This window comes from Eretmochelys imbricata, chromosome 13 (genome assembly GCF_965152235.1).
Source record: "Eretmochelys imbricata isolate rEreImb1 chromosome 13, rEreImb1.hap1, whole genome shotgun sequence".
In the NCBI taxonomy this organism is placed as follows: domain Eukaryota; kingdom Metazoa; phylum Chordata; order Testudines; family Cheloniidae; genus Eretmochelys; species Eretmochelys imbricata.
This window is the reverse complement of record NC_135584.1, coordinates 42244550-42266830: the sequence shown is the minus strand read 5'-3', so window position 1 is coordinate 42266830 and position 22281 is coordinate 42244550. Positions and strand designations below refer to the sequence as shown.

The window sequence follows — 22281 nt, the reverse complement described above, 5'->3', positions numbered from 1 at the left end:
ACCAAAGCATATGAATAGCCGTTTTATATATTTACCTTTTCAGACTCGTGGAGGAACGGCTGCTGTCATTTAGAAAAATAAAAAAACCAGCTCTGTTCTCTGAATCTCTCTCTCCGTAGCCATTGCTCTCTCGCCATCTCTCCTCCTCTGTCCATCTGGGGGAAAGTCTCGCTTTCACCCACTCATTAAATAAGGTTTTGAAAGTGCAATCATTTAATCTGAACCATGGCAACACCAATAGGAAATTACCAGAGGCAAGAACTCTCACAGGACATCCTGAGTTACCTGATCAAATTGAACCCTAAAATAGTCATCTTCTTTAAGGCTAAGATTTTCAAAAAGTCTACAGTAGTTAGGTGCAGAGCTCCCATTATCTTTCCCTGGGATTCTGGTGCTCAAACACTTAGGAATCTTTAAAAATCCTACCCCAAAATTTTAAGGCAGAATAGGAAGATGAATTCATCTTTTTTTGAACGTTCAAAATTTTGTTTTTTTATTATTTTTAATCAGAATTTGTAATCATGCTCTGAAAAGAAACAAGAACATCTCCCTCAAACATTCACAAAATTATTGACCCTTTTCCAAACATGGCTAATGATTATGTTCTTAATCCTACAGATTGGCAAATTAATGTGGGTTTTCTTAGTAGGGCTGTGTGAATAAAAGCTATTTCAGTAAGCTCGCCATTTAAAAAATGGAACATTGTTTCGGGTTGAAATAATGTTTTTAAAGAATTTGCCGTGAATGAAAAAGTTAAACAGAAACAGTAAATTTGTGTTGGGTCAAATGAACACGTTGATATGTAATTGTTTCAGGTTGGGCCATTTTAAAAGGTTTTCCAAACAAACAAAAGCAAAGGAAATTTTCAAACAAAAAAAGTTGTCTTGCACTAAAGAGCCCCCACGGCATTTGTATTGTCAAAGTGCCGCAGTAAAATGGTTTGATTTTTTTATAAAACGGTCGACACAACTCAGCGAAACCGACATAAACTTGCAAAATGTTTCAGTGTTGTCGATCAGCATTTTCCATCAAAAAGAGTTTCAACAGAAAAATTTCCCTTCCCTCCTATTTATGAACATTTGTATGTTTTACACCAGGTTTTGGTGGGACGCCCTTGATGTTAAGATGTGCCACAATAACGTTCCACTTAACAGATGAAATGGGAAAGTTAGACTCTTTTTCTAATACAAGATTGCTAACAGTATCATTTTAGGGGCCAAGGTTAAGGAAGGACAGAGACTAGACTTCCATCCAAAGATAGGCTTCGCTAGTCAAGACTAGTGATTTTATTGTAGCATTTTTGCTACATTGTAGCATTATTGTAGATTTTATTGTAGAGGTTTTATTGCATTTGATGTGGTGTAGGAGCTTTGGTATGAGATGGGCTTACCTGAACATTCATCACTCACACAGAGCAATAATCTGGAAAAATGACGGGGTTCTACAATTTTGTTCTGAGTAATGAAATCCCAGGTACATCTATTAGGCCCTGTCCACACTGTGGTTTAGATTTTTCCAAGCTACTTAAGATCTTTGCAAAAAGAAAAGGAGGACTTGTGGCACCTTAGAGACTAACCAATTTATTTGAGCATGAGCTTTCGTGAGCTACAGCTCACTTCATCAGATGCATCCGAAGAAGTGAGTTGTAGCTCACGAAAGCTTATGCTCAAATAAATTGGTTAGTCTCTAAGGTGCCACAAGTACTCCTTTTCTTTTTGCGAATACAGACTAACACGGCTGCTACTCTGAAACAAATTGGAGAGAGGCCAGAGGAGAGCAACAAAAATGAAAACAAGGTTTAGAAAACTTGACCTATGAGAAAAGGTTAAAAAGTGGGGCATATTTAGTCTTGAGAACAGAAGAGCAAGGGGGACCTTTTAACAGTCTGCAAATGTGTTAAGGGCTAGTATAAAGAGAATAATGATCTGTTCTCCGTGTCCACGGAAGGTAGGGCAAGAAGTAATGGGCTCAGTCTGCAGTAAGGGAGATTTAGAATGATTTCCCTAATTTCTAACCAAACTATAAGGACAGTTAAGCACTAGAATAGTTTCCAAGGGGGGATGTGGAACCCCCACCACTAGAGATTTTAAAAACTGGTTGGACAAACATTGGTGAGGGATGGGTGATGTTTATTTGGGCCTCCCTCAGTACAGGGGGCTGGATTAGGTGAGCTATCTAGGTCCCTTGCAGCTGTTGCCTGACTCTTTTAAAGATTAATCATATTTGTATTATTTGGCAGTTGATCAGAAGGTCATAAGGTTCTTGTCCCAAGAATCAGGCTACATAGAATTAAACCCGACAAGTTCAATATCTTGTTGGGAGCCTTGGGGCGTATGGTAAAGATAATAGCTCTTTATTAGAATAATGAACAAAGCCAGAAAAGCTCCGAGACACATAAAAAGATAGAAGTAGCACCGTATTGGGGATATCTGTGGTATCATTCTCGGCACGAGCTCTTAAATCTGCCTACTTACACCCTTTGTTGAGTACCTGGTGTCACATAGGCACCAACATTCCCCGGCACCGGTGGGTGCTCGCGCCCCCACAACCCTGGCCCTGCCCCTGGCCCCGCCCCAACTCCACCCTTTCCCTGCCCCTGCCCTGCCCCCATTCCAACCCCTCCCCCAAAGTCCCCACCCCAACTCTGCCTCTTTCCTGCCCCTATTGCACCCCTTCCACAAATCCCGGCCCCGCCTCTTCCCCGACTGCACTGCGTTCCCCCTCCTCCCAGCTCTTGCCGCGCAAAATAGCTGTTTCACGGCGCAAGTGCTGGGAGCTAGGGGGAAAAGCGGGCATGCGGCATGCTCAGGGGAGGAGGCGAAGGCAGATGTGAGCTGGAGCGGGGGGGGCGGGAAGTTGCCGGTGGGTGCTTCAGCCCCAGAGCACCCACGGGGTCGGCGCCTATGCTTGGTGATGAGAGATGAAGGACCAGCCCTGTCTCTGGCGTGCCAAATGAGTCCGATGGCCCGGGTTCCTCAATGCCGAAGACTGATAGTAGATAACAATAGAGCTGAAGGGTCAAATGGTGGCTACGCCCAGAAAACGAACTCTCCCCACGGTGGTCTGCCCTATTGTAAGGCCTGGGCACGATTGTGAATATTCACGCTAATGCTCAAGCATCTATGCCCAAATCTAACTTCCTCAGCCACATAACACTGAGGTGGACTTATTCTACAGGTTAACATATTCATACATATTAATGCCATTTTAGCCCATTATGATACCTGTCACTTCTTGTTTAAGCCAGTTTACAGTTATTACTTGCATGGTCCTGCTGTTGCCATGTACCGTTAAGTTCCAACTCCTGCCATTGAGCAAGCTAGCCCAAATCCCCCCAAATCGGAGGGTAACTGTCAGACCACTGATCTATGCCAAAGGTTACCGGCCTATTACATGTCACTACACTGATGCTAACTTGCTGAAGCTAATGTCTTACAGGATACAGGCCTGTCGGTTCCTTGCATTACAGTTGAAGGTAATAAAGGCTAAGCTAGCCCTATGGGCTACACAGCCCGACACTTTTGGGGGACTAGGAAAATTAGGGCAAAATGCTAGGTTGCACTGTGCTGCCAGAAACGGGGGGCGGATTTCCTCTCTGAGTCAGCACTGATCCCACGGACATCACTACGGGACGACGTGCGTCAGGCCGCCGTGCGCTTGGCTCAGAACAGGCTGCTGTTTCCTTTGAGTCAAGGTTGAGGCCAATGCCCCGTGTGGTGCTAGAAAGTGCTGAGCTGCCGGCAGGGGCCTTTTCGCCACACCAGAGAAAATGTTTTCAGGATGATTAATCAGTTAAAATGTTTTCTGATACGCTGTGGGAATGGGAGGTTGGGGGGAATATTTAGTTTTAAACAGTAAAAGCAAAGTCTATTTCAGCACATTCTTTCTTGGGATTAATTATTTGCGTTCCATCTTTCCAAGTGATTTTTTTTCAACACTTATAACGAGAGGTGAAACAGAAAAGCACTCTAAAAATTGGTGCATCTGAATGCTTCGTTGATCTTAGATTCATAGATATTAAAGTCAGAAGGGACCATTATGATCATCTGGTCTGACCTCCTGCACAATGCCGGCCACAGAATCTCACCCACCCACTCCTGCGATAAACCTCTCACCTATGTCTGAGCTATTGAAGTCCTCAAATCGTAGTTTAAAGACTTCAAGGAGCAGAGAATCCTCCAGCAAGTGACCCGTGCCCCATGCTACAGAGGAAGGCGAAAAACCTCCAGGGACTCTTCCAATCTGCCCTGGAGGAAAATTCCTTCCTGACCCCAAATATGGCGATCAGCTGATCCCTGAGCATGTGAGCAAGATTCACCGGCCAGATACCCAGGAAAGAATTCTCTGTAGTAACTCAGATCCCACCCCATCTAACATCCCATCAAAGGCCGTTGGGCCTATTTACCATGAATATTTAAAGATCAATTAATTGCCAAAATCATGTTATCCCATCATACCATCTCCTCCATAAATTTATCGAGTTTAATTTTAAAGCCAGATAGCTCTTTTGCCCCACTGCTTCCCTTGGAAGGCTATTCCAAAACTTCACTCCTCTGATGGTTAGAAATCTTCGTCTAATTTCAAGGCTAAACTTCCCAATGACCAGTTTATATCCATTTGTTCTTGTGTCCACATTGGTACTGAGCTTAAATAATTCCTCTCCCTCTCCGGTATTTATCTTTTACCATGGCAATGAAAGGGAAGGGGGGGGAAGGAGAGAGACTCTAGTTGGAACTTTTGAATTCCATTTTATGATTTCAAAGTGTGTTTTTCTTCTGCATCAGAATGAAACCGAGAGCTTTTGACATTGTGTGTGAAACGGTTCCTCTCCTCCAGTGCGGTATTACTGGTTACCCTAGAGAGCTCAGCTCTGTCCCTACTGCCCAATGGCTTGGGTCACGTCTGGTACCCGGCAGATGCGGGTTCCAATCACTCGATGGCCTGATTTGAAGCTGGGAGTTGAACTGGTCTTTCACATCCCATGCATGTAGCCTAACCACCAGGCTCAATAGTTGAAGAACCTCTCTCTAGTAATTCATTCTGTATTTTAGAAACCTCCATACCGTGACTAACACTCCACATGTAATGATAGAAATAACGAGAGTCTGAAACTGGAGCTAGGCTGTACCTGGGTTCTGAGTATTTACCTGTGCGGGATGGGCTATTGGCCCGTTGAATTGGTAAGACCCTGTACTCAGGAGCCAGACTCCAAATCCAAGCACAGTCACAGACCTTTTGTCATATATTGGGCAATTCATTTCTTATACCCTCATAGCCTCAGTTTTCTATTTGTTGAAAACCAGGAAAATCTTTCCTCTTCCACCAGGGTGCTGTGAATGCCCAGAGACCAGAGCCAGAAAGAATAACTAAGTGCTTAGCATGTGTCTGGTTAAAAATTGTGAAAGAAGCTTGACCTGCTACTATGAGTGATGTGTCTGATCTGTGGATAATTACCCATTTCTCTCAAGCATGTGACGGATCAGCACTTTCAAGAGAGACTGAATAATTCTAGGTTTCAGAGTAATAGCCGTGTTAGTCTGTATTCACAAAAAGAAAAGGAGGACTTGTGGCACCTTAGAAACTAACCAATTTATTTGAGCATGAGCTTTCGTGAGCTACAGCTCACTTCATCGGATGCATACCGTGGAAACTGCACATTATATACACAAATAATAATTCTAATTATTTCCTTGAAAAGAAGAATTGACAAAACGTTTATTTTAAAAAATGCAGATGGAGAAAGGACTATTACACATAATTTTGCTAATCATAACAGATTGGTTCTTTCATTATTGTGGTGAGTTTTTTTTCTTTTGCTTTACTTATATCTATCCAGAACTGTGGCACAGATTGGGGAACAACATTACAATACTACAACTAAACGTTTCTCTCAGGGCAAGCTTCACGGTCTTGTTTCTGAGGCTGTAGATAAAGGGGTTGAGGAAAGGGTACAGTACGGTGTTCAACAGAGCCACCCCTTTGTTGACATCCAAGGAAAAACTTCCTGAAGGCCTGGCATACAACACAATGCAGCTTCCATAGGCAATTGTCAAAGCTGTGAGATGGGAGCCACAGGTATCAAAAGCTTTCTGTCTGCCTATGGCCATTGGCATTTGTAGAATAGAGAAGAAGATGCTCATGTAAGACAACATTGTTAAACATAACGAAGTCAGTACTAAAGTTGACATCAAAATGGAGTCCACCCTCTTAACCGCACTGGTGTCAGTGCAGGAGAGCTGGAAAAGGGGAGAATTGTCACAGAAGAAATGGTTGATCACATTTGGCCCACAGAATCTCAGCGTCGAAATCAGAAGCATCCGTAAACTAATAACTGTGAAACTTCCCACCCATGAACCAAGAACCAGTTGGAAGCAAAGTCTCTGCTTCATGATAGTGGCATATTGCAAAGGGCGGCAGATGGCAACATAGCGATCAAAGGACATGACCACTAGGAGACAGAACTCTGTTGCACCCAAGGCGAAATAGAAGAAGGTCTGGGCCATGCAGCCGTGGAATGAAATGGTTTTGCTGACTGACAGAAAGATCAGCATTAGCTTAGGGCTTGTGACTGAGGTGAACCAGATTTCCAAGAAGGACAAATTGGCGATGAAAAAGTACATGGGAGAGTGGAGTCGGCGATCCACCCACACTATGAAAATGATGACCATGTTCCCCATTACTGTGATCAGGTAGATGAGGAGAAGAACCAGGAAGAGGAAAATCTTCAGTTTCTCACCAAGACTGGAAAATCCCAGTAGGATGAACACAGACACAGCCGTTTCATTCCTTTCCTGCATGTCCGACATCAGCCTTGGCTGTGGAAAGAGTAACTGTGAAAATAAGTGAATGCCATTTTCACAGATTCATACATTTTAAAGCCAGATGGAACCCTGGTGATCTTCTAGCCCCACTTCATACAAAACATAGGATTTTACCTAGTAACTCCATTCCTTCCCTAACTTGTTGTCATAAGAAGAGCCTAACTGGGTAAGACCAATGGTCCATCTAGCCCAGTATCCTGTCTTATGACAGTGGACAGTGCCAGGTGCCCCAGAGGAAATGAACAAAGCAGGGCAATTATCAGGTGATCCATCCCCTGTTGTCCACTCCCAGCATCTGGCAATCAGAGGCGCAGACAGCCAAAGCATGGCTTTGTATCCCTGACTATCTGCATTAATAACCCTTGATCGAGCTATCCTCCATGAACTTAGCTAATTCTTTTTGAACACAGTTATACATTTGGCCTTCATAGCATCCCCTGGCAATGAGTTCCACAGGTTGACTGTGTGTTGTGTGAAGAAGTATTTCGTTTTGTTTGTTTTAAACCTGTTGCCTATCAGTTTTATCAGGTGGCCCTTAGTTCTTGTGTTCTGAGAAGGGGTAAATAGCACTTCCTTATTCACTGTCTCCACACCAGTCATGATTTTCTAGACCTCTCTCATATCCCCCCATAGTCATCTCTTTTCCAAGCTGAAGAGTCCCAGCCTTATTAATCTCCCCTCGTATGGAAGTTGTTCCATACCCGTCATCATTTTTGTTACCTTTCTCTGTAACTTTTCCATTTCTAATACATCTTTTCTTATACGGGGTGACCAGAAATGCCCACAGTGTTCTACGTGTGGGCATAGTATGTATTTATTTTGTTGAATTATGTTATTTGCTATCGTATTATCTATCCTTTTGCTAATGTTTCCTAACATTGTTTGCTTTTTTGACTGCTGCTGCATATTGAGTAGATGTTTTCAGAGAACTATCCACACTGACTCCAAGATCTCTTTCTTGAGTGGGAACAGCTAATTTAGACCCCATCATTTTATATGTATAGTTGGAATTATGCTTTCCAATGTGCATTACTTTGCATTTCTCAACATTGAATTTCATCTGCCTTTTTGTTTCCCAATCATCCTGTTTTGTGAGATTCTTTTGTAACTCTCCTTTGCATTTAACTATCTTCTGTAACTTTGTCTCATCTGCAAACTTTTCCATCTTTGTGCAGCAGCAGTCAAAAAAGCTAGCAGAATGTTAGGAACAGATAATAAGACAGTAAAATCATGATGCCACCATATAAATCCAAATAAATCCATAGTTTGCCCAAATCCCAAAAATATATATTAGGCATGGGAAAGGTACAAAGAAGGGTAATGAAAATAATTAGGTGTAGGGAACAGTTTTCAAATGAGGAGAGATTAAAAGACTGGAACTCTTCATCTTGGGGAAGAGAGGAGGGATAGGTAGAGACCTATAAAATCATGAATGATCATCTTGTCTGACCTCTTGTAAAACTTCTGCCATTGAACTTTCTCCAAATAATTCCTTCTGAACTAGAAACGAGGAAAACCATCCAGTCTTGGTTTAAACGTTACCAGGGATGGAGACTCAGCCACAATGCTTCGTGACTTATTCAACTGGTTAATTCCCCTCACGATTAAAAAATGCGCACCCGAGCTGCAGCCTCAATTTTTTGAGCTTTAGCTCTCAGCCATTCGATCTACTTCTACTCATGAAACAATACCTCCTCCCACCCCACTGTCCAGCAGGACAGTGGGGTGGGAGGAGGTGCTGGACAGTGGGGTGGGAGGAGGTATTGTTTCATGATCTCTGTGTGTATATAAAGTCTGCTGCAGTTTCCACAGTATGCATCCGATGAAGTGAGCTGTAGCTCACGAAAGCTCATGCTCAAATAAATTGGTTAGTCTCTAAGGTGCCACGAGTCCTCCTTTTCTTTTTGCGAATACAGACTAACACGGCTGTTACTCTGAAACCTATATTTATCAGTGATAACGATGATAAGCCTGTTTAATACAACTGCTACATTTGAGCTCAGAAACTTTTAAGCTTTTAATGACCTCTAATTTAATCAGGAAACTTTATTTTCTTTGCATCAGAATTATAATAAAAAATTTACCCCCAATTGCCTCCCAGAGCACACAACTCATCAGTTGCCAAACAAAGATCTAATCTGCCCTCAACATCCCATAAACCATTTGATTGTATCTAATAATTTCACCATTTAGCCCACAACTTGTGGTTGAAGTAGAGGATATCTTCTAGAAAGACATCCAAACTCAGTGTAAAGACTTCACGTGATGGAATATCCACCACATCTCTAGGTAAATTGCCCCAATACTTAATAGCTCTCACCCTTAAAAATGTGCACCTTACTTCTTGTTTGAATGTGTCTAACTTCAGCTTCCAACCATGGGATATTTTTTTCTGCTAGATTAAGGAATCTTCTACTATCAGAAATCTTTTCCCCATGTAGGCATTTGTACACCACAAAGTCATCTCTGAACCTTTTCTTCAATAATCTAAACATAGACTGAATGTCATTACTACATTCTGTTGCTCCACCACTCTGTATTCCTTGCTAAATTCTTTTTATACCCCTTTTGTAGAGCAGTGACATAAATGTAGTAGCTAAAGTCCCACTTATATATACCTTCTAGTGATAGACGCAAGGAAACTCAATCTATTCAGCTTAGCAAAGAAAAGTTTAAGAGCCTGGTGACTTGGTTAGAGTCCAAAGTACGGACATGAGGAGCAAATGGACTCTTCTATGTAGCAGAGAAACACATATCATGAGCCATTGGAAGGAAGTTGAAGCAAGACAAATTCAAACTGGAAATAAGGTGTAAATTTTAACGGTGAGGATAATCAACCATGTAACAATTTACCAAGGGTTGTGGTGGATTCTTGATAACTGACCATTTTTAAATGAAGATTGGATTTTTTTTTCCCTAAAAGTTCTGTTCCAGGAGTTTTTCCTGTGAAGTTCTTGGCCTGTGTTACACAGGATTTCAGACAAGATGATCAAAATGGTCCCTTCTGGCCTTCTAATCTACGAATTTATGAACTGTGGAACATCAGAAAATAGGAATAGCGTACCTTCGTTACATTTCTTTACCTTTTCAGACTGCTTGAGGAACGGATGCTGTCATTTAGAAATGAAATAACCATCTCTCTCTCTCTTTCACTGAATTGCTTTCTCCGTCTCTGTTGCTCTTCCCAGCATGTTGCCTCTGTCCATCTGGGAAATAAACTTTGCCTTCAGCCACTCTTCAAATAAGGTTTTGAAAGTGCCGTGACTTCACCTGAGCTCTGGCAGCGCCAGTGGGAAATTACCAGAGGCAAGAAATCTCATAGGACACCTTGAGGTATGTGATCAAATTGAACACAAAAATTGTCATCTTTTTAATGGCTCCAATTTTCAGAAGAGCCTAAGGAAGTTATGCGCAGAGCTCCCAGGGGATTCAGGTGCTCAAATCCCTTAGGAATCTTTGAAAATCCTAAGGAAATCAGGGTGTGTTTGTGGGTGTAGCTGAGTGAATAATGTGACTTGCAATTAAAACAAATAAAAGTGTTTTGAGGTTGAACCAATTTTTTTTTCTTTTTTTGGTGAATGCAAAAGTAAAAACCCCAAAATCCTTGCATGCCCCATCACAGAGCTGAAACGCCTCGTTTCCATTCTGACCATTGAAAATGTTTCTGTTTTTTTAAAATAAAAGTAAGAAAATTTTGAGACATTGTTTTGCTCAGAAAAACTGAAACATTTCAGGTGGAAAATGCTGCAGTGAAAATGTGGCTGACCCAATTCAGTGAAACCAGCATGAAACTTCCAAACCCTGTCAGTGTTGCTAAATCAGTATTTTCGGTCAAAAAGAGGTGAGCATCTGTACGTGTGTTATACCGTGTTTCTGTGTGAATTTCTTGATATTGAGATGGGCCAGAATGACATTCTCTTTACCAAATCAAATGGAAAGGTTAGATTATTGTTCCAGTAGAGGCTTGAGAGCCATATTATCTTGGAGGCCACTACTAAAGAAGACGAGAGAATAGACTTCTATCCAAAGATAAGCAACACCAAGTCAGGACAACTATATTATTGCAGTAATAATTAAAGTTTATATGGCATCAGAGACTTACGGCAGGACATGCTTGCCTGAACAGTCATTACATACCAATAGTTATAATCTAGGAAGATTACAGGCTTCTACAATTTTTCTCTGAGTGATGAAATCTCAGGTATACCTATTAGGTCCTGTTGCTGAGACTTTCCAAGCCACTATGGAGATCTGGACTCCGGATTCTGCAGTCTGCCAGAGGACTGGAGAAGGGTAAACATAGTAAAAACTTTATAAAGGGAAACAAGGTGGACTCAGGGAACCTAACTTAAATACCTGGAAAGATACTGGGACAAATTATTAAACAATCAATTTGTAAGCACCTAGAGGACAGTAGGATTATAAAGAATAGCCCGCATGAATTTGTCAAGAACAAATCATGCCAAACCAACCTAATTGCCTTCTTTGAGAGGGTTACGGGCTTAATGAATGTGGGGAGGCTGTAGAGGTGATTTATCTAGATTGCAATGCCTTTGACACAATCCCACATGGCAGTCTCATATGCAAGCTAGGGAAATGTGGTCTAGATGAAATTACTATCAGCTGGGTACAAAACTGGTTTAAAGACCATACGCAGAGAGTAGATATGAATGGTTCATATCTAGTGGGGGTCCCACAGGCATCAGTCCTCGGTCCACTACTACTCAATATTTTAAGTAATGCCATGGATAATGGAGTGTGTGAAAAAGTTCCTCCTCTACCTTGGTGGGTCTTGCACTTATTGATGGATTTGCTCACCTTTGAGCTTCACAGCAGCCCTCAGTTTGGCTGTTTTCATAAACCCACAGTCCAGGTCAACTCCTCCTGTTCTCCGACACTTCAATCTCTCTGGTCACGCGATTACAGACATGAAAGTTGCTATATTACAACAAAAAAACTTCAAATCCAGACTCCAGCGAGAAACTGTTGAATTGGAATTCATTTGCAAATTGGATACAATTAACTTAGGCCTGAATAGAGACTGGGAGTGGCTAAGTCATTATGCAAGGTAACCTATTTCCCCTTGTTTTTTCCTACCCCCCTCCCCCTCAGACGTTCTTGTTAAACCCTGGATTTGTGCTGGAAATGGCCCACCTTGATTATCATACACATTGTAAGGAGAGTGGTCACTTTAGATAAGCTATTACCAGCAGGAGAGTGGGTTTCTGTGTGTGTGTGTGGGAGGGGGGGGGGGGTGAGAAAACCTGGATTTGTGCTGGAAATGGCCCAACTTGATTATCATACACATTGTAAGGAGAGTGATCACTTTAGATAAGCTATTACCAGCAGGAGAGTGGGGTGGGAGGAGGTATTTTTTCATGCTTTGTGTGTATATAAAAAGATCTTCTACACTTTCCACAGTATGCATCCGATGAAATGAGCTGTAGCTCACAAAAGCTTATGCTCAAATAAATTGGTTAGTCTCTAAGGTGCCACAAGTCCTCCTTTTCTTTTTGCGAATACAGACTAACATGGCTGTTACTCTGAAATTTGTAAATCCAGGTGCCCTGATTAGCCTGCCTTAATTGATTGTAGCAGCTTCTTGATTGGCTGCAGGTGTTCTAATCAGCCTGTCTGTCTGAATTGTCTCTAGAAGGTTCCTGATTGTTCTGGAACCTTCCCTGTTACCTTACCCAGGGAAAAGGGACCTACTTAACATGGGGCTAATATATCTGCCTTCTATTACTCTCCTGTAGCCATCTGGCCCGACCCTGTCACAAGTGCTTATACAATTTATGGATGACACCAAGCTGCGAGGGGTTGCAAACACTTTGGAGGACAGTACTAGAATTCAAAATAGTCTTGACAAATTAGGGGATTGGTCTGAAATCAACAAGAGGAAATTCAAGAGAGACAATTACAAGCCAGTACACTTAGGAAGGAGGAAAAAACAATTGCACAACTACAAAATGGACAACATAGCACTAAGTGTTAGAACTATTGAGAAGGATCTGGGCCTTAATTAAAAACTTTCCAACCAGAAGTAAGATGGAGAGATAAGAAACTAGGCTGAGATGTTCAAAGAAGCCTGAGTAAGGCACCACACTACCATTGAATCCAAAATAAAAGCTCATTTGAAAATTCCAGACCAAATTAACTACTTCATGGGTAAATTTGGGCAAGGCACTTAATCTATTCTGTGCCTCATTTTACCATCTATAGAAGCTGGGGGGTGAGATTGTGAAGATAAAACCCATCAATGATTATGAGGCACTTAGTGGTTGTAAACTCAGTGTAACTTGCTTCTGTCAATATTGTGTCTGTTCTGTGGAGCCATACACCTGGGTATCCAGTGTTTCCTAGTCCAGCACTTTTCAAAAGAATGAAACAAAGAATTTGAATTAATTCCCCAAACAATAGACTTGACCAAACTTTTTTTTTTTTTTTTAAAAAAAAGCAGATGTAGAAGAGGCTATTGCACAGAATTTGGCTACATGTTGCAACACTGATTTATGCTTTTCTAATTATTAGTATTACATGTCTTGCCTCCATCAAGAAGCACAACACAACTTGGGGAACAACTTTGTCCTGTTATGACTAAAGCAACTCTTAGGGCAAGTTTAACACTCTTGTTTCTGAGGCTACAGATGAAGGAGTTGAGGAATGGGTACACTACAGTGTTCACCAGAGCCACCCCTTTGTTGATTTCCAGAGATAAGTATCCTGTGGGCCTGCCATACAAACAAAGCAGCTTCCATAGGCCATCACTACAACATTTAGAGGGGAAGCGCAGGTGGCAAAGGCTTTCTGCCTCCCAGTGGCAGATGGGATTCTCAGGATAGAGTAGAAGATGGAAGCATATGAGATCATGGTTAAACATAATGAAGTCATCACTATGGATGGCTGCAAAATGGAATCTACCCTCTTAATTAGTTGGGTATTGGTGCAGGAGAGTTGGAAAAGGGGGGTACTATCACAAAAGAAATGGTTGATCAAATTCGGGCCACAGAATCTCAGCTGGTACACCAGGACCATCCGTAAACTTATAACCAGGAAACCTCCCACCCAAGAAACAAAAACTAGTTGAATTCAGAGTCTCTGTTTCATGATGGCAGCATATCACAACGGGTGGCAGATGGTAACATAGCGGTCAAAGGACATGACCATGAGAAGGATGAACTCCACAGCTCCCAGGGCGAAATAGAAGTAGGATTGGGCCATGCAGGCAAGGAATGAGATGGTTTTGCTGTCTGAGAGAAAGTTCAACAGCATCTTGGGGTTTGTGACCGAGGTGAACCAGATCTCCAAGAAGGACAGATTGCTGATGAAAAAGTAGATGGGTGTGTGGAGTCGGTGATCCACCCACACTATGAAAATGATTAATGAGTTCCCGGTTAGTGTGACCAAGTAGGTCAGTAAAAGAACAAAGAAGAGAAACATCTGGAGTTTGTCACGAACTCCGGAAAACCCCAAGAGCATGAATTCAGCCACTGTGGTTTCATTTGCTTCCTCCATTTCCGATTTCAGTTTCCCCTGTAGAAAGAGCAACAATAAAAAAATAAGAGCATGATCCTTTATCTATCACATTTATGGATTCAACCACAATGTTCTGGAGGGTTGTGAGACAGAAAAGCTGAACACTCGAGATCACACACTAAGGAAGAAGACAGAGAATTAGTGAGATTGATAGAGAACATGAGTTCCCAGGATGACTAAGGTGATGTGTCCACTGTATTTTATATAACAAATTAAACCTGAGGAAAGAGCTGGTTTCCAAATAATTGTCTTTGCTCAGTATTCACAAACAAGCAACACCTGGCTATACACACCCAGCTCCTCTCAGTGCTTTCTGGTGCCTTCTAAATCTCAGACCATAGCAAGCACAACTAGAGAGAGTTCACCAACTATTTAAAGAGATCTTACCCTGTTTCTACAAAGTACACAGGAATTACATGGGGCCTTTGTCACTCTCGTATTGGAGAACCTCGCAAATACTGGTGGATTCTTACAGCAGCTGTGTGAGGTATTATCTGAATTTTACAGATGGGAACAGCTTAGAAGAAGTGACTTTCCCAAGATCACACAGGGAGTTTGTGTGTGAGGGAGGCGCAGTAAAAAATAGTGTCTGAAACACGTATGTAATCTGGTACCAGGATAGGGGAAGAAAGTGAGATGCCAGCTAGAAAACAATTTCAATTTAGGGCTTCAATGTTTGTTTTCATTCTGCATTTCTGGGCAGTTGTAGAGATCACTCTTTTCCAACCTAGAGCCCAGTGTGTAGGGTACAGTGTTAGAACACATGAGGACAAGATTAAAATCCCTGCTCTGCCTTACTTGGAGCCAGCATTTTAATCGGGTGCCTCCCATTTTAGGCTAGTGCCTAACCAGCAGGTTATACCACATTCAACCACAATGTTCTGGAGGCCTATGAGACAGAAAAGATGTACACTCAAGGTATGGCAAGCTCACAAGCTAATGAAGGAAATAGAGAATTTCTGAGATTGGCAGAGAACATGGTTTCCCAGGCTAACTAGTTCGATCTGTCTATTGCTGATTATATAACAAATGAAACCTGAAGAAAGAGCTGGTCCCCAAATAAATGTCTTTGTTTGATATTCACAAACAAGGAAAGCCAGGCTACATGTGTACAGTTCCTCCCACTGCTTTCTTAGAACACAGTGAGCACAACTAGAGAGCTGACCAACTATTTACAGAACTGTTACCCTGTTTTCTAGACACTATACAGTCAGTAGGTGGACTGTGGGCCCAATCTAGACCACAAGACACTTTTGAATGCACCCCAAAAGCTTTTTATGTACTTATTATCATTATTGTTATTTTTTTTCCCTATGGGATGTGAACCTTAACTATACCTTGACCAAGGAACTTTGACCTTGACAAAAAAAAATGACCACGTTTGCTACATAAGAATCACATGGGCCTTATTACTCTTGTATCGGAGATTCTTGCAAATTTAGGTGGATTCTTACAGCACCCGTGTGAGGTATTATCTGAATTTTACAGATGGGAACAGCTTAGGCCAAGTGACTTTCCCAAGATCACCCGGGGAGTTTTAGGTATATATGGAATGCAATGCCTATAGGCCCCCCCCCACACACACACAGCAAAAAAAAAGACAAACAATTAGCCTCATTCTTATCTGGGGTACATTGCTGTAGCCCCACTGAGTTCAACTGAGCTATTGCAATTTAATCCAGCTGTGGTTCTGAGTCAACATATTGATCCTGACTGCTGTGCTAAAGAAAATATAAATAACCGACTGTCCCTTTTGATGCTCCCTATTCTTTATATAACCCCACCATCCTACACACACACACACTTTTAAACCTTTTACAACACCCAAATTTGGCATTACTTGAAATGTCTAAACTGACACTCAGGGTCTGATTGTTAAAGCTATTTGGGCACCAAAAGATGAAATCAGTGCGAGTTTGGCATGTCTTGCTTTCGAAAATCCCACTAGGTGGCTAACGTCCTTTAAAATCTGCCTCTGAGATATGTTACCTAAGAGGTATGCTGTATTTCAAGGAATTAGTCTGACTTACATATCAGAGGGAAAAAATATTCCCATCCACTGCAGTAGCCAGAACATGAAATTCTCTGAACTGTGGTATGCAAGGAATCAAAGAAAAACAAGCATAAAAAAGAATACATTGTGGGGTGAGGTGGAGAGTAATCCCTTCCTGACCTCCCACAAGTGACCAGCTGAAATCCTGAATCATGACCATGAACTCAATACATAAATGGGAAGGGACCCACAGGGCTACTGAGCCCTGCTCCCCCACCATCACAACCAACCCCATCATACAAACCCACTCATAAATTTGTCCTGCTCTCTCCGTTACACTTAAAGTCTTAAAACTAATTAAGAGAGAGCTGGCTTAATGGATGAGTGGGACTGTACGACAGGGCTGCTTGTGATATTAAATAGGATCCTAATCAGAATTTCCTTTATTAGTGTTTCAGACATTGTAAGTAATTTTGGTATTTACTTCTCTTGAAATACAGAGGGATGAATTTGCACATGCTTTTGAATCATCTTTTGATAGATCTGAGTATTAATTGCTACAGGTCGTTTCCTCAGCTGATGTGAATTTAGCTCCACTCAGATCCATAAATTCATTGTTTTAAATAAAACAGAGTAAAGTTATAAACTGAGCTAACAAAATACAACAGTTACAAATTCACTCACACTGCCAAGGTTCTGTCAGGTAGATGTTATAACCTGGCATTAGTAACTCTTCCCTCTTTGATACAGGAATGCACGAGAGTTATCCACTGTCAATCCAGGTCTGGAATTCTGAGACAATCGGTACAGTCGAAATATCAGATGAACTGATATCTCCCTGGCAGGTCTGTCTCTCTCTAACATTACACCTCACTCCTATTCTACTCCCGGCTCCTGACCGCTAACTTCCTACTTTCAAGACAGTTCTACAATCCCTTCTCCATCGGATGAGTGATCTTCGGATTTGCTTGAAGTGTTGAAATGTCCAGTGACTCTTTCTGCCTTTAAATCAAAGAGAGAGAGAGATCGCAAGGCCAGGGTTTTTGCAACCAGGGACTATGTCAATGCTGACTGTTTACTTGTAGTCTCGGTCTCAGAATTGCTCTCCCTAATCTGGAATTTAAGTGGCTGTCTCTGTCCTCAGTTCTAAGTGACTCTCAGTAGCGTGGCATCCCCTTTTCAGTGCCTCTTTGCCCTGGGACGCCTCAGTAGAAGCACTGAGTAAATCCCTGGGGCTCCGCTTGCTGGGGATTTACAGCACAGAACTCCTGCAGGTGTTAATCAGTATACACTAGTGGAAGGTCTGTCCATAGGGTTTCTCTCTCCCCCCACCAGCACTACAGTATCTGACCACCTCGCCACGGCTAATGTACTTATCCTCACAATGCCCCCTACCCATTTTACAAACAGGGAGCTGGGGCACAAGGGAGCTGAGTGCCAGATTGTTAAAGATATTTAGGCACCTAAAGATGTACGAAGGCTCCAAGTGGGATTATGAAAGGCATCTAAGCATCTTAAGCACTTAAGTTCCATTAAATTCCAAAAAAGTCAGGTGTTATGGACCGGCATGTAGGCAGTCTGGCCTCATAGTCAACACAGGAGTCAGGTGTAGGGTGCAGAGCTGGCATCCAAGGTGAGGAATGAAGCCAAGGGTCAGTACCAGGGTTAACTGCCAATTACCTGAGCCAGGGGTCAAGATAGATCCAGAATCAGGAATGGAAATGAGGGTCAGAGCTGAGGTCAGCTGCCCAATGCCAGAGCCAAGGGTGAAGCTGGAGAGAGGGTCGGAAGTCAGAGGCCAGGTCTGGTCACTGAGGAATGGAGGCGAGGCGTACGGCCAGGAGGAGAGACAGGGATCAAGCACTGAGCAGAAGCAGGCTGGGAACAGGAAGGAATGTGGGGGTAAGGGAGGAGCAGGAATCAGGAACAGGGCTGGGTGCAGGCACGAGCAAGGTCCAATGCAACCACAACAGGAAACCACCTCATTGCTTGGACAAACTTTCTCTTCCTCCTCCTGGCTTAAATGGTGTAGTTGGACCAATCAGTGGATCCTCAAATCAGAGGTCCCGTGGCGCAGCATGTCCAGTTCTGGGCACTGCACTTTGGGAAAGATGTGAACAAATTGGAGAAAGTCCAGAAGACAGCAACAACAACAACAACAGAAAGACTAGGGAAATGCAACCTAGATGGAGCTACTAGAAGGTGGGTGCAAAACTGGTTGGAAAATCGTTCCCAGAGAGCAATTATCAGTGGTTCACAGTCATGCTGGAAGGGCATAACAGGTGGGGTCCTGCAGGGATCAGTTCAGGGTCTGGTTCTGGTCAATATCTTCATCAATGATTTAGATAATGGCATAGAGAATACACTTGTAAAATTTGTGAACGATACCAAGCTGGAGGGGTTGCAAGTGCTTTGGAGGATAGGATTAAAATTCAAAATGATCTGGACAAACTGGAGAAATGGTCTGAAGTAAATAGGATGAAATTCAATAAAGACAAATGCAAAGTACTCCACTTAGGAAGGAACAATCATTTGCACACATACAAAATAGGAAATGACTGCCTAGGAAGGAGTACTGCGGAAAGGGATCTGGGGATCATAGTGGACCACAAGCTAAATATGAGTTAACAGTGTAACACTGTTGCAAAAAAAGCAAACATCCTTCTGGGATGTATTAGCAGGAGTGTTGTAAGCAAGACACGAGAAGTAATTTTTCCCCTTTACTCTGTGCTGATTAGGCCTCAGCTGGAGCATTGTGTCCAGTTCTGGGTGCTACATTTCAGGAAGGATGTGGACAAATTGGAGAGAATCCAGAGAAGAGTGACACAAATGATTAAAGGTCTAGAAAACATGACCTATGAGGGAAGATTGAAAAGAGAAGACTGAGAGGGGATATGATAACAGTTTTCAAGTACATAAAAGGTTGATACAAGGAGTAGGGAGAAGAATTGTTCTTAACCTCTAAGGATAGGACAAAAAACAATGGGCTTAAAATGCAGCAAGGGTGGTTTAGGCTGGACATTAGGAAAAAAATCCTAACTGTCAGGGTGGTTAAGCACTGGAATAAATTGCCGAGGGAGGTTGTGGAATCTCCATCATTGGAGATTTTTAAAAGCAGGTTAGACAAAAAACTGTCAGGAATGGTCTAGATAATACATAGTCCTGCCTTGAGTGCAGGGGACTGGACTAGATGACCTCTCGAGGTCCCTTCCAGTTCTATAATTCCATTAAAAGTCTATAAAGCCTGACCTATGAGGAAAGATTTTAAAAGTTGGGTTTGTTTAGTGCAGAGAAGGGTAGTCTGAGAGGAAACATGATAACAGTCTTCAAGTATGTAAAAGGTTATAAAGAGGAAGGTGCTAAATTCTTCTCTTTAAGCACTGAGGACAGGAAATGAAGTAGTGTGGTTAAATGTTAAAGAGACAGGTTTCGGTTGGACATTAGGAAAATCTTCCTCACTGTCAGGGTAGTTAAGCAATGGAACAAGTTACCTTGGGAGCTTGTGGATTCTCTGGCACTGGAGGTTTTCAATAACATATTAGGCAAACGCTTGTCAGGGCGTGTCTAAATAATATATAGTCCTGCTTCAGTGCAGGGGACTGGACTAGATGGCCTATCGAGGTCCCTTCCAGTCCTCACAGACAGGGGAAGCAGATGGTAACACAAGCAATTTTGATCAGCATGATACAATCATTTATTTATTAAGGATGAGAAGCGGGAGGGAGACTGATTTCCCAGGTAACCACGAGACAAATCTGGTCATCATGGAAAGCAATGGTCAAACCACACACCACCTGCAAAGCGACTGCTGGTTTGTTCATAGACTCTACAGAGCTTAGCCACCCCCGTGAGAAATTACCTGCCTCCCAGGAGAAGCAAGTGATTTCTTCAAGTGCACTCACACCACGGGTACAGCACAAAGGTGCTGACAACGTACACAATGTGCTCTACAACCGGACAGGAGAGAAAGGAACCCCAGTGCCAGATGTTTACACACCAACTGCAAATGCAAAAATAACAAGATGAAACATTCTGAAACAGAGATAACGCAGGACCTGCCCAAGTGTTGCAATACTGTCCCTATAGCCTGCATCACAATGTAGCAGAGCACCAAACCCATGAGCTGGTCCTAACAGCTTCTCCCTGAGGTAGGAAAGTATCCTTATCCCAGCATGTAAGATGCGGAACCGAGACACCGAGTGAATAAGGGTCCTTTTCAAAGGAGGCTAATGGTGAGATTTCCAAGGGAGGTAGGAACGTGACGCCAGGCGGGAGGATTCACCTATTTCCATGCAGGCCTCACAGCCATGACCCTGCTTTTTTCTATCTTTATGGGCACAGTGGAGTCGTATGCGGCATCGGGAAGAAATGTTCACCCCAATTAGATTGGCAGCGATCGTGGGGGTTTTCTCCTTCCTTTGCAACAAGGGGTATGGATCACTTGCCAAGATCACCGAGGTAAGTCTCATTTAATCAGTCCCCAGGCATTTGAGAAGCATTGGTGCACCTCAGCCTCTCCTTTTCTCTTCCTGTGACAAGTAACAGTCCAGCCTCCTCTGATCTGTACTACTTTGGTCTAGTTCTGGGTGCTGAGTTTAGTGCATGGGCACTGGGTGGTTGTGGTGGCCTGTAATATACATAGATTTGGAGAGCTTTAAGTTTTATGGATAAATGTAAATGAATGTGAATTTCACTATATAAATGAAAAAAAAATTTCCATCACTAATAATCCACATTTACAGTTAAGCACAGTAAGAAAAATGCTGTTTGAGAACAGATTTTGATGTCAAGATATTTGCTTTGTACATTTTGACACGAGATGTGGACAATTTGTGCTTTAACGCTTAACAAGTTTCAAGTTTTTGAATCTTAAAGTCTACAATCCTTAAAAAAAATATTCTCTGACCCCCCCCACTATCATTTCCCCCAACTGTGAAAAATTTAAAAGTCAAAGTTTTAAAAAGTGACAATAAGAACATTGATATGAACCATCGAAATTATAAAAAGATTAAAAAATTCCAATTCTGCCAAGTCTAGAAATGCAGGAGTTCAGACTAGGTGATAGGGTGGTCCCTAGCTGAGAACCTATCCAAGGTACTTATCTGACCCCCCCACTACCACAGAATCTCAGCCCCTCTCAATGTGTAATGTATTTATGGTCATAACATCACTATGAAGTAAGGAAGGACTCTTCCCTTTGTACAGATAGGGAACTGAGGCAAAAGGAGACTTAGGGCCAGATTTTCAATGGTATTTAGGCACCTAAAGATGTAGGAAGGCACGAAGAGGAATTATGAAAGGCAACTAGTTTGAGGTCTGGTCTACACTCAGGGGGGGATCCATCTATATTATGTGAATAACATAGCTGAAGTCGATGTACTTAGATCTACTCACCACAGTGTCTTCACTGCGGTAAGTGGACGGCTGACGCTCTCCCATCGACTCCGCCTGTGCCTCTCGCCCTGGTGGAGATTCGGAGTCAACGGGAGAGTGCTCGGTGGTCAATTTATCCTGTCTAGACTAGACACGAGAAATCGACCCCCGCTGGATCGATCGCTGCCCCTCGATCCAGCAGGTAATGTAGACACGCCCTGAGAATCTCACTGGGGTTTAGGCAGTGAGCAGTGTAGCTACAACAGAATGTAGGCAGCTTTGCACATGCCCATGGACAGAAACTTAAACACCATGGAGACTTCATCATCAGGAATTTAGGCACCCAGGGAATTCAGGTGAGTCCAGGTTTAGGTGACAGTGGAGTAGAGGTTTTGAGCAGCTCTTTGGGGCCTAAATATTGGACTTAGGTGTCTAAATCTCATGTTATCTAGCCCCTAAATTCCTTTGTAACTTTTCCTGCAAGGGCCTGGGTCATGCTTGAAAACAAGGTAATTTAATTCAGACCTACCTGGACTTTATATACCATTTTATCTCTTT

At 42.5% G+C, this 22281-nt stretch overlaps 1 protein-coding gene and 1 pseudogene across 1 annotated transcript; both read right to left on the bottom strand.

Annotated features, from left to right (window-relative positions):
* Positions 1-5828: 5828 nt before the first annotated feature.
* Positions 5829-6806, bottom strand: LOC144273747 (olfactory receptor 6M1-like). The gene has a single exon (XM_077832448.1). It carries the CDS (start codon positions 6804-6806, stop codon positions 5829-5831), a length of 978 nt encoding a protein of 325 aa, XP_077688574.1.
* A 6566-nt stretch (positions 6807-13372) lies between these two features.
* LOC144273283 (olfactory receptor 6E1-like) lies at positions 13373-22270 on the bottom strand (annotated as a pseudogene).
* Positions 22271-22281: the final 11 nt, after the last annotated feature.

Excerpts from the sequence above, each read along its gene's own strand:
- LOC144273747 (XM_077832448.1), bottom strand. The coding sequence starts at position 6,806 with ATGTCGGACATGCAGGAAAGGAATGAAACGGCTGTGTCTGTGTTCATC.